At 33.2% G+C, this 14,829-nt stretch overlaps 1 protein-coding gene across 2 annotated transcripts in view; it reads left to right on the forward strand.

Annotated features, from left to right (window-relative positions):
- Pdcd6ip (programmed cell death 6 interacting protein) overlaps positions 1-14,829 on the forward strand; it is a 77,323-nt gene that overhangs the window by 48,485 nt on the left and 14,009 nt on the right. For both annotated transcript variants that reach the window (XM_026405278.2, XM_026405284.2), the window contains exons 11-13: positions 5,107-5,218; positions 6,205-6,374; positions 13,800-14,048. In XM_026405278.2, the coding sequence (XP_026261063.2) occupies positions 5,107-5,218; positions 6,205-6,374; positions 13,800-14,048 (531 nt within the window). The remainder of the gene's footprint in view (positions 1-5,106; positions 5,219-6,204; positions 6,375-13,799; positions 14,049-14,829) is intronic.

Here is a 14,829-nt window from a genome sequence, read left to right on the forward strand (position 1 = left end):
TGCCAATCATAATTTTCTTAAGAAAAAAAATTATAGTTGACCTAATGTGTATGAAGTATCTCATTGTGGCTTTTTTTAAAAATTATTTTTTAAAATTTGTTTTAATTAGTTACACATGACAGTACAATGACCTTGACATATCATACATTGAATCAGATGGGATATAATTTCTCATTTTTCTGAGTATACAGTATACAGGTTGCACAATCACATTGGTCATGCTTTCACATATTCATTGTGGCTTTGATTTGTGTTTTCCTAATGGCTAATGATATTGGTCATCTTTCCCTGTGATTATTTGCCCTTTGTATATCTTTGGAAAAATGTCTATTCACCTTTGACCTTTTTAAAAAATTGGGTTGTCTTTTTGTTGAATTGTAAGAATTCTTTAACATACTTTTAAATGTACTAAAAGCCACTCAATCATATACTTTATAGAAGTTAATAGTGAATTTTATATCCACATGTTTGGATGCTAGACCTTATCAGCTGTATGATTAACAGGTACCTTCTTTTATTCTGTGGATTGTCTTTTCTGTCTTTGGGTACTGTTCTTTGATGCGGAAAAGTTTTCAGTTTTGGTGAAGTACAGTTTATCTAGTGTCCCTTTGTTCCTTGTGTTTTTGGTGTCATATTTAGGATTCCATTGAAAAAAATTGAAGGTCATGAAGACTTACCATTAATGTGTCTTCTAAGAGTCTCATGGTTTTAGCTTTTCTGTTTAGGTGTTTGCTCAGTTTTGAAATAAATCTTGAATGGTGACGTGAGGTAAATGTCCAACATCATATTTTGCATATAGTTATTCTGTTCTAGCATCATTTATTGAAGAGAATGGCCTAGGCACCTTTGTGGAAAATCACTTGGTATGTCTAAGCCTGTGCCATATTGTTTTATTATTGTAGTTTTGTTGTATTTTTTGAAATGGGGGGAGAGAATCTTAAGTTGTACAACTTTGCTCTTTTTAAAGATTGTTTTCTCTATTTGGGTATTTCTGCAATTCCAAATGAATTTTAGGATCAGCTTGTTCTAAGGAAAATAAGATTGGAACTTTGATAAGGATTGCATTTAATCTTTTTATTTTATTTTTTGAACACAGGGGTGCTTAAATCGAGCCATGTTCTCATCTTTTTTTTTTTTTTTTTTTTTTTGAGACAGGGTCTTGCTGAGTTGCTTAGGGCCTTGCTGAGTTGCTGAGGCTGGCTTTGAACTTTGGATCCTCCTGCCTCAGCATTCTGAGTTGCTGGGATTACAGGTGTGTGCTATCACACCTGGCTGCATTGATTCTTTAAATCAATTTGGAGAGTAGTGCCAGTCTTAATATTAAATCTTGAAATTCATGAACATAGGATATTTTTCCATTTATAAAAATGTCGTTAATTTTTTCACCAGTGTTTTATAGTTTTCAGTGTACAAATGTTGCACCTCTTCGGTTAAATTTATTTCTAAATATTTTATTCCTTTTGATGTTATTAGTTTTAATTTCCTATTTTGATTGTTCATTGCTAGAAATACAAGAAATTTTCGTATGTGGAATTTATCTTTGAGTTTATTGGATTCATTTATTGTCTTTAATAATTATTTTGTGGAATCTTTGGGATTTTCTGTGTGTAAGGTTGAGTGAAGTGCAACTATAGAGTTTTACTTTTTTCTTAATAATTTGGATGCCTTTTATTTTTCTTGCCTAATTTCCCTGGCAAGTTATGAATATTGAGAATGAACATCCTGGTCTTGTTCCTGATCTTATGGGGAAAGCTTCTAGCGTTTGACTATTCAGTACAGTCATGTATCACTTTATATCAGGAATATGTTCTGAGAAATACTTGCTAGGTGAATCTGTTATCTTGCAAACATCATAGCATTTACTTACACAAACTTAAAATGGCTAGGACATCACTAGGTGAAATAACCTTCTGGTACTACCATTGTATATTGTAATTCTGTCATTGACCAAAATATGGGTATATGGAACATGACTGTGTGATGTTAGTTGTGGGTTTTTATCATAGATGGCCTTTATCAGGTTGAGAAAGTTCCTTTCTATTTGTAGTTTGTGGAATGTTTTTTTTATCATGAAAGAGTGATGGATTTTGTCAAATACTTTTTTCTGCATCTCTTAAGATGATCATAACGTTTTTGTCTTCATTCTACTAATATGATATATTACATTAATTGATTTTCAGATGTGAACCATCTTGCATTCCTGGGATATCCTTCTTGGTCATGGTATATAATCTTTGATGTGCTGCTGGATTTGGTTTGATAGTATATTGTTAAAGATTTTGCACTATATTGTGAGGGATGTTGGTCTTTAGTTTTTTTGTAGTGTCTTTGTCCGGCTTTTAACTTGTGTGTCCTTACACAGATTGAGTATCTCTTATCTGAAAGTGTTTTTATTTTTATTTTTTTTTTGGATTTAAGAATATTCACATATATAAAGAGATATTGTGGGGAGTGGACCAAAGTCTAAATGTGAAATTCATCTGTTTAATATGTAATGTGTACACATCCTGAAGGCAATTCAACACAATATTTTTAGTGTGACTGTGTTTTTATTTTGACCTGTCACATGAAATCAGCTATGGAATTTTCCATTTCTGGTATTATGTTGGTGCTCAAAAGTTTTGAATTTTGGAGCATTTCAGATTTGGGATTTTTGGATTAGGGATGCTCAACCTATAGTTATGTGTTTTGTAAATAGCACATAGCAGTATTTTTCTTTCTAATTTAGTTTTAAAATCTTTGTCTCTACCTGGAGGGTTAAGTCTATTTGTATTAACTGCTTATATCTATACATTCAGAATCATTCTACTATAGTTTGTATTTTATATTTGTCTCACTTAGAGTTCTGTGGTTTTCTTTGCTCTAGCCTCTTTTACCGTTCCATTCTCCTTTTTTTTTTTTTTTTGGTTTTATTGTTGCTCATTCCTTTTTTTTTTTTTAAGAGGCATTGAAGTTACACACTGTTATATCTTTTCTTTGAAATTTATTATAATGTGTCTGAGTTTCCTTTAAGTTGCTTGCTATTTCATTGGGTGCACTGAATTGAAGGAGTTATATCTTTTATCTATCCTGGAAAATGTTTAGTTTTAGTTTTCACTTCCTTGACTATTGCTTTTCCCCTATTCTCTCACTTTCTGGATCTCTGATTATTTGTATGTTGAATCTTTTCACTTAATTTTCCATATCTCTTAACCTCTCACTTTGTGCACTCTACTTCATTGTGCTTCTTTCATTCACAGTTGTTTTGGTCTAAGAATCTTCCAGTTGCTGCAGAGATATAACTGAAGAGAATGCATTTTTTAGGTACCCATTAATGTCCTAATTTTATTATGTTTTTCATCTCTAGAAATTCTATTTGGTTCTTTTTCAGTGTTTCCTAGTCTCTTTCTCCTATGTTATACCTTTATTTCTAATTTCTTAAAATATATTAAGTCTATTTTATGTTCTTTCATTTTATTATTCTAGTATCTCCAATCTTTATGAGTTTGACTCTGATTTGTTATTTTTTTTTAAATAGAGATTGTTTTCTCATTCAATTTCTTTTTGTCTATATTTTGTAATTTTAAAAACTATTTATTTTGTGATAGTGTTAGACTTACAGAAAAGTTAACAGATTTAGTGCAGAGTTCCTATATATTCTTCACCCAGTTCCTCCCACGTTAAAATCTTACGTAGTCATGGTACATTTGTTACAACTAATAAATTAAGCATTGGCATAATATTATTACTCAGATTTTACTGGGTTTTCACTGATGTTCTGTTCCATGATTCACTACAAAATACTACATTACATTTAGTGTTGAATGATTTTTATTTGTGAATTCACATTTGCTGTAACTGGTGGGAATTCTTTGAGGTCTGGGTTTAAAGTGAATTCTTTTAGATAGGATTTGTGTTTAATTTTGCTGTAAAAAAAAAAAGCAAAACACTGAAAAAGAGCCAAATAGAATTTCTAGAGATGAAAAACATAATAAAATTGGGACATTAATGGGTACCTAAAAGCTGCAGAGATATAACTGATATACCTGATTCCTCTTTAAACTTGTTTTTTTTGCCCCCTTCTTTCTGTGGCTAATGTTCTAATCAGAAGTTCCTATTAAGATGTGTGATTTCTAGTCTGATGGGCAGGTTTTTGATTAAGACTCTCAGGTGATATCACTTTTCTATTTAGAGCCAGAATCTGGTCAGTCAGGTTTCCTTCTGTTGGACTGTTTTGCTTTTTAGAAATTAATTTCCTGAGAGTTTAGAAGTGTCCTGATTTGATGGAGGAGAGTGCTTTTTATCTGACCTCTCACTTTTGTTGACTCCACCTATTCGTGTTTCTTCCTTTTGTGTTCAGTGCCTGTTTTACGTCGTGAAGAACTATATATCTGGCAAAGCATAGATCGTGGGCCAGTTTCGATTTTTGGCCCATTTTTGTTTGGTTCATTTTGATTTTATTTGGAGGATGATTTTTGCTGTTTTTCAGAGGATTGTAAAACAAGAATAAGTGACATATTGTATGTAACCTATGTAGTCCATAATATTTGCTTTCTGATGTGTGACAGAAAAGTTTGTTGTTCTCTGCCCTAAGCCATCAGGGATAGTGAGATACTACTGACTTTAGCATTTGTGTCCATTGATAAATTAGCACTTCCTTGTATTTCTTTTCAGCTAAACATTAAAAGAAAACTTTAAAAAATATGTTAAAAACACAGTGTTCAGTCTCTTATACTGGGATGGAAGTCTAAGTCTTTTATTTTCATGTAGTTAATCACTTTTCCCCTTTGCTTTATTTATGGCTTCTGAAATTGAAAGGTTTTTATTATGGCTTTGTTTCTTTATTTTAACCGTAAAACTTTCTTTAAAGTAGTCTTGTATTTGGATATAAATAATCTCTTGTTTTATTTTAATGAGAAAACGGCTAACAATCTTAAATTTTTGTTACTTTTTGTTAAACATATACCTTGGTTTTCTGCAACAACAAAAACTAGTTTATTTCTATTCAGAAGTATAGGAGTATTTCAGTCTCACTAAACTCATTTATAGTGGGGGTGATTATTTTAAAATTGCTTTAAAATTTCTATGCTGAAAATAATACCTTGATTTTTCCCCCCCTTTTTTAAGTCATTAAAATTTTTGGATGAAGAAGAAGCAACTGATAATGATTTAAGAGCAAAATTCACGGAACGCTGGCAAAGGACACCGTCTAATGAACTCTATAAGCCTTTAAGAGCAGGTAAAAATGGGTATAAATGACCTTTACTCAAACTCTGAATTTGGACCCACCTTTTTGCTTAAGTTAGACTCAGTTGCAAGCTCATATTTACTGACAGTTTGTAAAACCAGATTTTTTTTTCCCCTCAGTTTAGGATAAAGGTAAAAAGTAACAAATGTAATCCATGCCCACTGTTAAAAGGTTGGATTCTTTTTTTCTTTTTTTATAGTTATAGATGGACACAATATCTTTATTTTACTTATATGTGTTGCTGAGGATCAAACTCAGTGCCTCACACATGGTAGGCAAGCGCTCTACCACTGAGCTACAACCCCAGCCTATGTTCAGATTCTTAAGAAGGTATAAAGTGAAAATTAAAATGATCTATCAACTCTCCAAACTCTGTATCTTTTAAAATGGTGTGAACTCATATGTATGATGATTTTTTTTCCTCTTGGTAGTGAATCCTGGGTGCTGAAAAAATGAGTTTTAAGAATTACTTTGAAGTAAAAATTATACTTTATGAGACTTTGATTATTAAGATTTTGTGCTTGTTGAGTGGATGTCTTCATCCACTCAACAAGACTTGTTTTATTTCTCTCTGCAAAAGAGATGTTATATACTATTGAAATTTTTCCAAAAACGTGTTATTTTTTCTAGTCAGGTTGTTTCTTTGAGAGAATACTAGTTGAATAAGTTATACAAATATTTGGAGTGATTTGTTTTTGTTGATTTCTTTGTATGTTCTTGAGTTATATTTGGCAGACACTGATCACCAAATATATTTTAAAATGTAGCTGTGCCCTTGATTTTACAAATGATTTTGTCAGTTTTCCAAAGACAAAAATGCAAAGATTGATAGGAATTGAGTTTTTATTATCTAGTAAATTGGGGCCATAAAGGAGCATAAGTAAAGTTGAAGACCAGAACTAAAAGTACAGCCACCTCATAAACATTGCTGTTACAATCATTACTGAGCTCTGGAAATTTTTCCCCCTGCTTCCCAGAGGGAGCCAACTTCAGGACAGTTTTAGATAAAGCTGTGCAAGCAGATGGGCAAGTGAAAGAACGTTATCAGTCTCATCGTGACATCATTGCTCTTCTGTGTAAGCCGGAGCCTGAGCTGAATGCTGCCATCCCCTCTGCTAACCCAGCCAAGACCATGCAGGGCAGTGAGGTGAGAGGGTGCATTTTGTTGTGGGTGGTCATCTTCTTAAGAAAACTGTGTTTGAGCTATTATATACAATGAACTGATAATGTCTTATTGTCATAGTTTTAAAAATGCAGAAATTTGAGCTATAGCTCAGTGGCACAGTACTTGCTTAGCATAAATAAGGCCCTGGATTTGATTCCCAGCATCACAAAAAAAAAAAAAAAAAAAAAAAAAAAGAGAGACACACACAGAGGAGTTAGTTGGGGTCATTATATTTAAAGTTATACCCATATACACATTGTGTGACAGTTTATTGTTCTAATATTAATTTCCTGTAATATTTTTCATTTATCAAATGCCTTTTATAATCTAGGTACTGCATATGGTCACAGTATTTATTTCAGGTTTTATAAAAGGGAGAGACTTGGAAATATAGAAACGTGCCTGAAATGAAAACAAAATAAAAAAAAAAAAAAAAAACAAAAACAACTGAATTTGATTAGATACTTTTCTGACCAACAATTCTTTGTTTTTTGCATTATTTTATATTGTTTTATATCCTATTCCACTGGGATTAGCTCTGTGTGCATGTTAATAAGTGGATAACATTATCATTGTATTTCTAATGATAATAGGAAGGAGAAAAGCAATAGTAGAGTATCTGAGTTGAAAAGTCCTAAAAAGAGGAAAAAGTGCAGATGTAATTTAATGGCTGGTCACTATGAGATAGGGTAATATACTAGGATCAGATAGAGGCTCCAAAGTACGTAGGAAAATAAGTCAAAGGGCAAGAAATACTGCTCAAAACTTCTGTAAAAAGATGAGTTTCCTGGGTAGTAGATTTTAGAAGTTATCAAATTGGTCTTTATATAGAATAATTTCATATACTTATTTGAACAAGACTTATTCTGTAAGGTACTGTGATAATAGGTACTTTGAAAAATTAATGGACAAAACATACAAAACCTTTACTCTCAATTTATGGTTCAATGTAGAAAATTGTTCAGTGTACAAAGATAACTGTAGCAAAGAGTAGAAGTTTAAAAATACAACAGGAACAATATAGAAAGTATGCTACAAGGATTTCATTTTCAGCAATTTGGAAACACCCCTCTTGCAGGCTTCTTAAGAATTTGGCATATTATGACAACTGGGTGAATAAGCAGGAAAAGTGGACTTATATAGGATCTTGGAAGGACTGAGTTATTGGGTATGTTCTGAGTAGCTTCTAGAGGTATGGTAAAAATCAGCCAGGGTGCTGGGTAGCATCCTTAAGAGAAGAGAAAGCTACATATTCAAGGAACCTGAATCTAAGGGGGAAACCTGATAGACAGGGAATTAGATCCTTGGTTGACATGGGGGAGAAAAAAAGGAAATGACTAGAAGATTAATTTGTGAATAACAAAAAACCCCCAAAAGAGACTGTGGACCCAGGGAATAGCAATAAATTCTGATAACCTTTCTATTTCAGAAAAAGATCTGTAAGTATCCCTTCCTTGTTCTTTTTGGTGTCTCATATATGACCCAGAATATATCCAGCTTTTGTCCTTTGACTTTCCTACTTTTAATAGAAAAGCAAAAATGATTTGTGCTGAGCAAAATCAGAATTAATGTGCACTGATTTGTTTATATATTATTAAATTATAAAAATGGATGCTTTTGTTAATTTTTAGTGGTATTTCACAGGGGAGAAAACTTTTATAATTAGTATGAAGTTATTTTATTGAAGCTAGACTTTCCTGAAGTGATACAACATAAATGTTTTATTAAGAAATCGAAGCTTGTTGGTGAGGCTGTTTTATTATCTTACTATGAAGAAGCCTACTATTTATCTTAAATCTCTTTGGGCATCTAATTTTAAATATTGAGATACTCTGAAAAAAGTGCAGATTATTGGTAGTTTATATTTAAATGTTCTTACATTAAATACTTTGGACCACTGCTTGTGATTGTGGGTCTCTAATCCACTGGAGTCTGAAACCATCTATGTACAGCCTTGGCCCTACCATGGAGTTGAACCTTGCCAGAGTAAAGGGCATCTTTTATTTTACCCCCCTGCATAAGAATATTGGCCAGGAGTAATGGAGGGATGCATTTAAAAAAACCTTCATTTCATGAGAGGTATTGCATGAAGAGCACTGTCCAAAGCTGTGCACCTTCCCTGAGAGGATTTTTGTTTTTCCTAAATCACACAAAGGCATCTTGTAGATGAGTAGAGAATCTGTAGACATGGGTTTTAATCTTGATTTTTTTCATATCAGAAAGCTTATAGACAAGTGTTCAGAATGACTGGAATCCATTCATTTGATTCACTACACATTTGTGGAAGGCTTATTACATGCCAGCAACTATCTGAGCATGTGGTCTCTAATAAAGGGGTGTCTTTACCTCTTTGTTAGCTTTAGTGTCAGGAAACTGAATCAGGTTCCTGCTTTTCTGTTATTGTAGAGATATTCTCATGTTTGCCTTTTCTGAGAATAAAATGGAGAGGTCTAAAGGTAAAGTTGAACATTTCATTGAGAGCATTTCTTATGTCCTTAATTGTATTTGGTACTGTTAAATGCCATAAAGAGTTTTGTACAACAAACTAGAAAGAGGGCCAGATAAAGAAGGCCTCTTGGTTTTGTTTTTACATTTTTAAATGATTGAAAAAGATTAAAAGAAAAATATTTCATGATGTGGGCATTATATGAAATTCAGACTTTAGCATTCATAGATTAGTTTTTGTTGGAATGTAGCCAAGGCTCCTTAATTTGCATATCACCTATGGCTGTGTTCATATGTACAAATGCAAGAGTTGAATAGCTGCAACATTGAATGTGACCTGCTAAACTAAAAATATTTTGTTTGGCCCTTTCCCAAAAACGTTTTCCAGCCCCTCATTGGAAACAGAAGTATTGACACCCTAGGTGATCTTATTCCTGCTGTTCTGTTTGACCTTATCTCCCTCCAATCTGCCTTTTGTGTCTTTCTGTGCTTCAGACACAGTTGGCCCTTTTTTCTTTCCTTTGACCCTGTCAAGTTTGTTCTTGCCTCAAGGTGTTTATATTTATATTTTCTTGGGGTGGGGGTGGGGGAGCTTCCCTTTTCATGACTACCTCTTTTTCATTAATCTCAGATGGCTTATCTTCCCCATCTTTGTAACTGTCTACCACATTACTCTATTGTTGTGTATTTGTTTTAAATCCTTCCCCTCCATTTGTTTATTATTTTGCAGTGCTGGGAATCAAGCCAGGGACATACTCCTGCTAGGCAGATATCCTACCACTGAGCTACATCCCCAGCAGGACTGTTGGTAGCATCTAGAACAGTACTGAACACATAATCGTTCAGAAAGAATATAAGTGATACATTTAATTGAAGTTAAAAACTAATTGAAAGTGTTTATAAAACACAGAAATAGATACCATAGGTTTCCAATTATTTATATACTTTGATGTGGTAACATTTTAAGTCTCAAATTTGAGTTTATAAGAAAATTTAGGTGGCAGTTTTCTTGTTATCATGGTCATTTATTTGTGAAAGTAGTTTTATTCATTTTCTACATCATTCACTCTTAAAATTAGTCCAGAAGTCATACAACTTGAAATATATTTAAACTAGTGTAAATAAATGATTATTAAAAAGAAAAAGCGGATCTGTATATTAATATATTAATATAAGGGGTCTCTTGCTATCTTTGTGTAGCTGTCCAAAAAATTCATTTATAGATTAGTTGTTTAAAATGGCATTTCTTTTAGAGACGTTAAATCATAGCATTTTGAAATAGCACAGAACTTACTTAATAATACTGGTTTGTTCCTTACTGCTCTGGTAAGAAAATGGTGTAAGTTGGGAGGTTAGCTTTTCTTTGTAACTAGAGCTGGTAGGAGAACTTGTGGTTCTTAAATCCTTAGGGGTTCTAGTCCCTCATTTCTGTTGTCCTGTGTATAGTTAGTTCTTCACTGAAGAGGAAGTTGTATCTGCTTGAACCATTTTATCTTCTCATACTACTTATTGTGATTAGCTAACTTTGGGGTGTTACCACAGCAACTTTGGACCATCCTTTGATGAGAGAATCTTAGTTTCCATAATTCTAAGAGTATACCATCTGGGACTGGGATGGTGGCTCAGTGGTAGAGCCCCTGCCTAGCATATGTGAGGCATTGGTTTCAATTCTCAGCACCGCATATAAACATATAAAATAAAGGTCCATTGACAACTAAAAAAAATATTAAAATATTAAAAAAAGTATACCATCTGTTTAAAGATAGTAGTGTTCCAAATGTACAAAATTACAGGAGACCCACACCAAGACACATTATAATGAGAATGACTAACACAGAGAATAAAGATAAAATCTTTAAGGCTGTGAGAGGAAAAAAAAAATCAAATTATGTATAAGGGGAAACCAATTCAGATCTCAACTGATTTCTCAACCCAGACCCTCAAAGCTAGAAGGTCTTGGAATAATATATTTCAAGCTCTAAAAGAAAATGGATTTCAACTAAGAATTTTATATCCAGCAAAATTAAGTTTCAGATTTGAGGATGAAATTAAAACCTTCCATGATAAACAAAAATTAAAAGAGTTCACAACTAGAAAGCCTATCAGATCATTCTCAACAAAATATTCCATGAGGATGAAGTGAAAAGAAAAGAGTGAAAACCAGCAAAGGGAGGATCTCACTAAAGGAATAGTCAACCACAGGAGAAACTAAGTCAAATTAAAAACCATAAATAAATAAAAGTGACAGGGAATACAACATTTTTAAAATTTTTTAGTTGTAGATGGACAAAATACCTTTATTTCACTTATTTATTTTTATGTGGTGCTGAGGATCGAACCCAGGGTCTTGCACGTGTGAAGCGAGTGCTCTACTGCTGAGCCACAACCCCAGCCCCATAACAAATCTTTTATCCGTATCTGAATGCTTATATGTCTAAGCCCCTTTAGTCCATATGTTCCCAACATATATAGAATTAAATAATAAAACTCATTAATAAATTAAAAATTATATTAATATGGTTAAAAACTTACCCTATGTTAGAAATTATGTTGAACACTTTATATGGATTATCTTGGTCTTCACAGTGGTCCTGGAATAGGTACTAGGTACTATTCCTATTTTGTAAATGCAAAAAGGGAGTTTTCTAGGAAGCAAGCTGTCCTGGGTTACATAGTAATAACTAAGTCCATTGTATCCACTAAGGGAGTATAGTTGTAGTTGAAATATTTTTTTATATGTAACTACATTTCATTTTGATAGTCAGGTTCATTTGTTTCTGTATTGTTTTGGTTTAATTTTGTATTTTGGATATGTAAAAATGTTGATTCCAAGGTGCGTGCAAAGGAATCTTGTTTCTATTAATTCCTTCTATTTCATTCTCATATATTCCCTAGAAGTAACCGTATTTATTAATTTCTGATTTGTCCTTGTTGATTTTCTTTTTGCAAAAAATACATATATATGCACACACATGTGTGTATATTTATATCTTAATTTCCCTTTTATGTCACTCAAAATGAGTACACTGTATATATGCTTTTGCAGCCATCCTCTCTTCCCCTGGCCTCCTCTTTGCTCCCCTTTCTTCCCTTATGGTGCTGAGAATTGAACTTATTTTTTCTTCTTAAATACTTTTAAAATTAAGATTAGGATACTTAGGAGATATGGGTGGTAAACAGAGGTCCAAAAGAAGTTCATCTGCATTTAGAAGAAGACTTGGACTTTTCCTCAGGTCTTTGTCCTTTACAAAGGAATGTTACTCTGGATATTAGTGTCAGGGAGTTAGCTGGGACTATGGAAGGAAGAGGAGGACAGGAATTTCTCAGTAATAGGCAGTTGGAGAGATCCACTAGAGTTGGATTGTTGCTGGTGAGAAGAAAAGGGTGGAAATAGAGTTCATGGGCATTTTCCTTTTCTTTTCTTTATTTTTCTTTCTGTGAGCATTCTTGAGGTGAGCAGAATAGAGGGCTTGTGGTTGGTGTTCTTCCTTGGAGTCCTAGCAAAAAGAGCAAGATATGAGAAAAAGGGGAAGCTTGAAAGTGGTATTAGAACACAGTTAATACAGTGAATCATATGGATGCAAGTTAGAGGTTGCTTGGATTGAATAGAAGAGGTAAAACTCTTAATAATAGAAAGACATATGTAACCATCTTTCCCCTCCTCATATAAAATAAATATATGGTACATAGTCTCCGTGGTTGTGTGCTGTTTCCCAGCCTCAACCCCTTTATCCACCTTGCATACTTTTTTCATATCTCTGTTTCTGTCTTCATGTCTGTCTCTATATATTTCTCTCTCTCACTGTAGACAAAATAAGAGTATTTTACTTAATGAAGTCAGATCTTACCTTATCTCAAAGCCATTACAGGGAGGCTCTGTAGAATAGAGTGGTTAAGAGATGGGTTTTGCTGCTGATGTGTGGCATGCAGCAATAATCCTAGCTACTTGGGAGCTGAGGCAGGAGGAATGCAAGCTGGAGGCCAGCCTGGGCCATTAGTGAGATCCTGTCAAAAAGGAAGTGGGGTGGGGAAAAAAAAGGCTGGGATGTAGCTCAGTGGTAGAACATTTGCTTAGTACATGTGTGGCACTGGGTTCAATCTCCAGTACTCTGACGGAAGGGAGGATTGGTTTTGGAGTTAGGCATAGTTAGGTCTCAAATTTCACATAAAGTCCTTTCATGGGAGAAGAACTGTGTCTGGAGAAAGGTCCAAGGAGTTCCTGGAGGAGAGAGGGTACTCAGCTCAGGACCAGCAGCGTTCTTGGTATATGCGACAGAAAGGAATTTCAGCTTGAGTCAGACAAAGGTTTATTTAGGAAGGAAGATACACATTGAAGGGAGAATGTGGGCTAGAGGTTTGGGCTAGGGGTCCAATATTTATAGATGGGCTGTATCAGGCTGGACCAGAGGTGGAGCCAGGGTGGAGCTACACAATTTCCCTGTGCTTGTGTTTCCTTCATTTTACAAGGGCATGTTCCTCAAGATTTACAATTGTGCTTTCTGCATCTTAGTGGCTGGTGGGGGTGTTGCCTTTAAGATTCAGTATGTTATCTCTTGATCCTAATAATTTTTCTGAGCTTCAATTTCTTTACCTTCGGAATAGAGGTAATAAATATATACCCTATAGGCTATTATAAGAAATGTGTTACATTATATTTGTGAAACATTTAATAGTGTCTGGCACATAGTAGGTGTGGAGTACATTGTAGTGGTTGCTACTGTTGTTATCCCTGTTTCTGTAACTGGAGGCAACTGAAAGTATATAATGATTACATCTAAATAAACTTGATGCTCAATTTATATATACTTTACTCTCTGAGAAATCATCTTTCGCTGACCATGAATTAACCTTTGTATATTGTTTCTTTCCTGACATTGTCTGCTGCTTTTTTCTTTCTTTGGCAATTAATTAAAAATTAATTAAAAAATTAAATGAAGGTGTCTTTTTTTTTTAATCATTTAGGTTGTAAATGTCTTAAAATCCTTATTGACAAATCTTGATGAAGTAAAGAAAGAAAGAGAAAGTCTTGAGAATGACCTAAAGTCAGTGAATTTTGATATGACAAGCAAGTTTTTGACAGCTCTGGCTCAAGACGGTGTGATAAATGAAGAAGCTCTTTCTGTTACTGAACTGGATCGAATCTATGGAGGTCTTACATCTAAGGTTCAGGAATCCCTAAAGAAACAGGAGGGACTTCTAAAAAATATTCAGGTAAAATTTGTATATTTAATAAGATATATGTTTTAAAAATTACAGACAGGATACCCATGCACAATACCTGTATTCATTTAGGAAAAAGAAATTGGAAACAAATTTCAGAGTGGAATGTACTATATCTATATTTTGTAAAATTTAACGTGGCACAGTGATTTTAAAAAGCTATGAAACAAAGCCATTCTTCTGTTACTAAGATGGTACATGCTATTTAGAAATGCTGTGATGCATCAGATATTTTGGGTTTTTCCAAATTTTTAAAAGATGTGAGAAAAAATAAAAATTAGTTGGAATTATTGATTCCTGCAATTAAATGACTAATACATACAGACATTAGTCAGGCTTTGTAAATAATCCCAAACTAAATGTTAGAAGTTAGTCAGAATTTTTATTTATAAATAAGTAGTTTGCACTATTTAGTAAGATTTGAATATTTGCTCTTTTAGTAGTTAATATGCAACATTAAACTGTTTTTTCACTTTTGAATATTTATATATAATCTGAAAAGTTAAAAGTTTCATCTTAATAATTTTTTGTGATATGTATTAATAGAAATCTATAATCATTTTTGGTTATGTTTTGACATCCTTTGGATTTGTGGTATTTTTACCTAAGAAAAGATTTAAAGCATTTTACTATCTCAAAACCAAATATTATTAGGTATTTCAAGTAATTCTGCAAGCATATATTATCATATCTGCTTTTTATGGCTGAAAAAGGTATCTAAACATATTATAAAGTACATTAATTTTGTAAGCAATTATAAATTATATGTATC

The sequence above is a fragment of the Urocitellus parryii genome, chromosome 3 (genome assembly GCF_045843805.1).
Source record: "Urocitellus parryii isolate mUroPar1 chromosome 3, mUroPar1.hap1, whole genome shotgun sequence".
Lineage (NCBI taxonomy): Eukaryota > Metazoa > Chordata > Mammalia > Rodentia > Sciuridae > Urocitellus > Urocitellus parryii.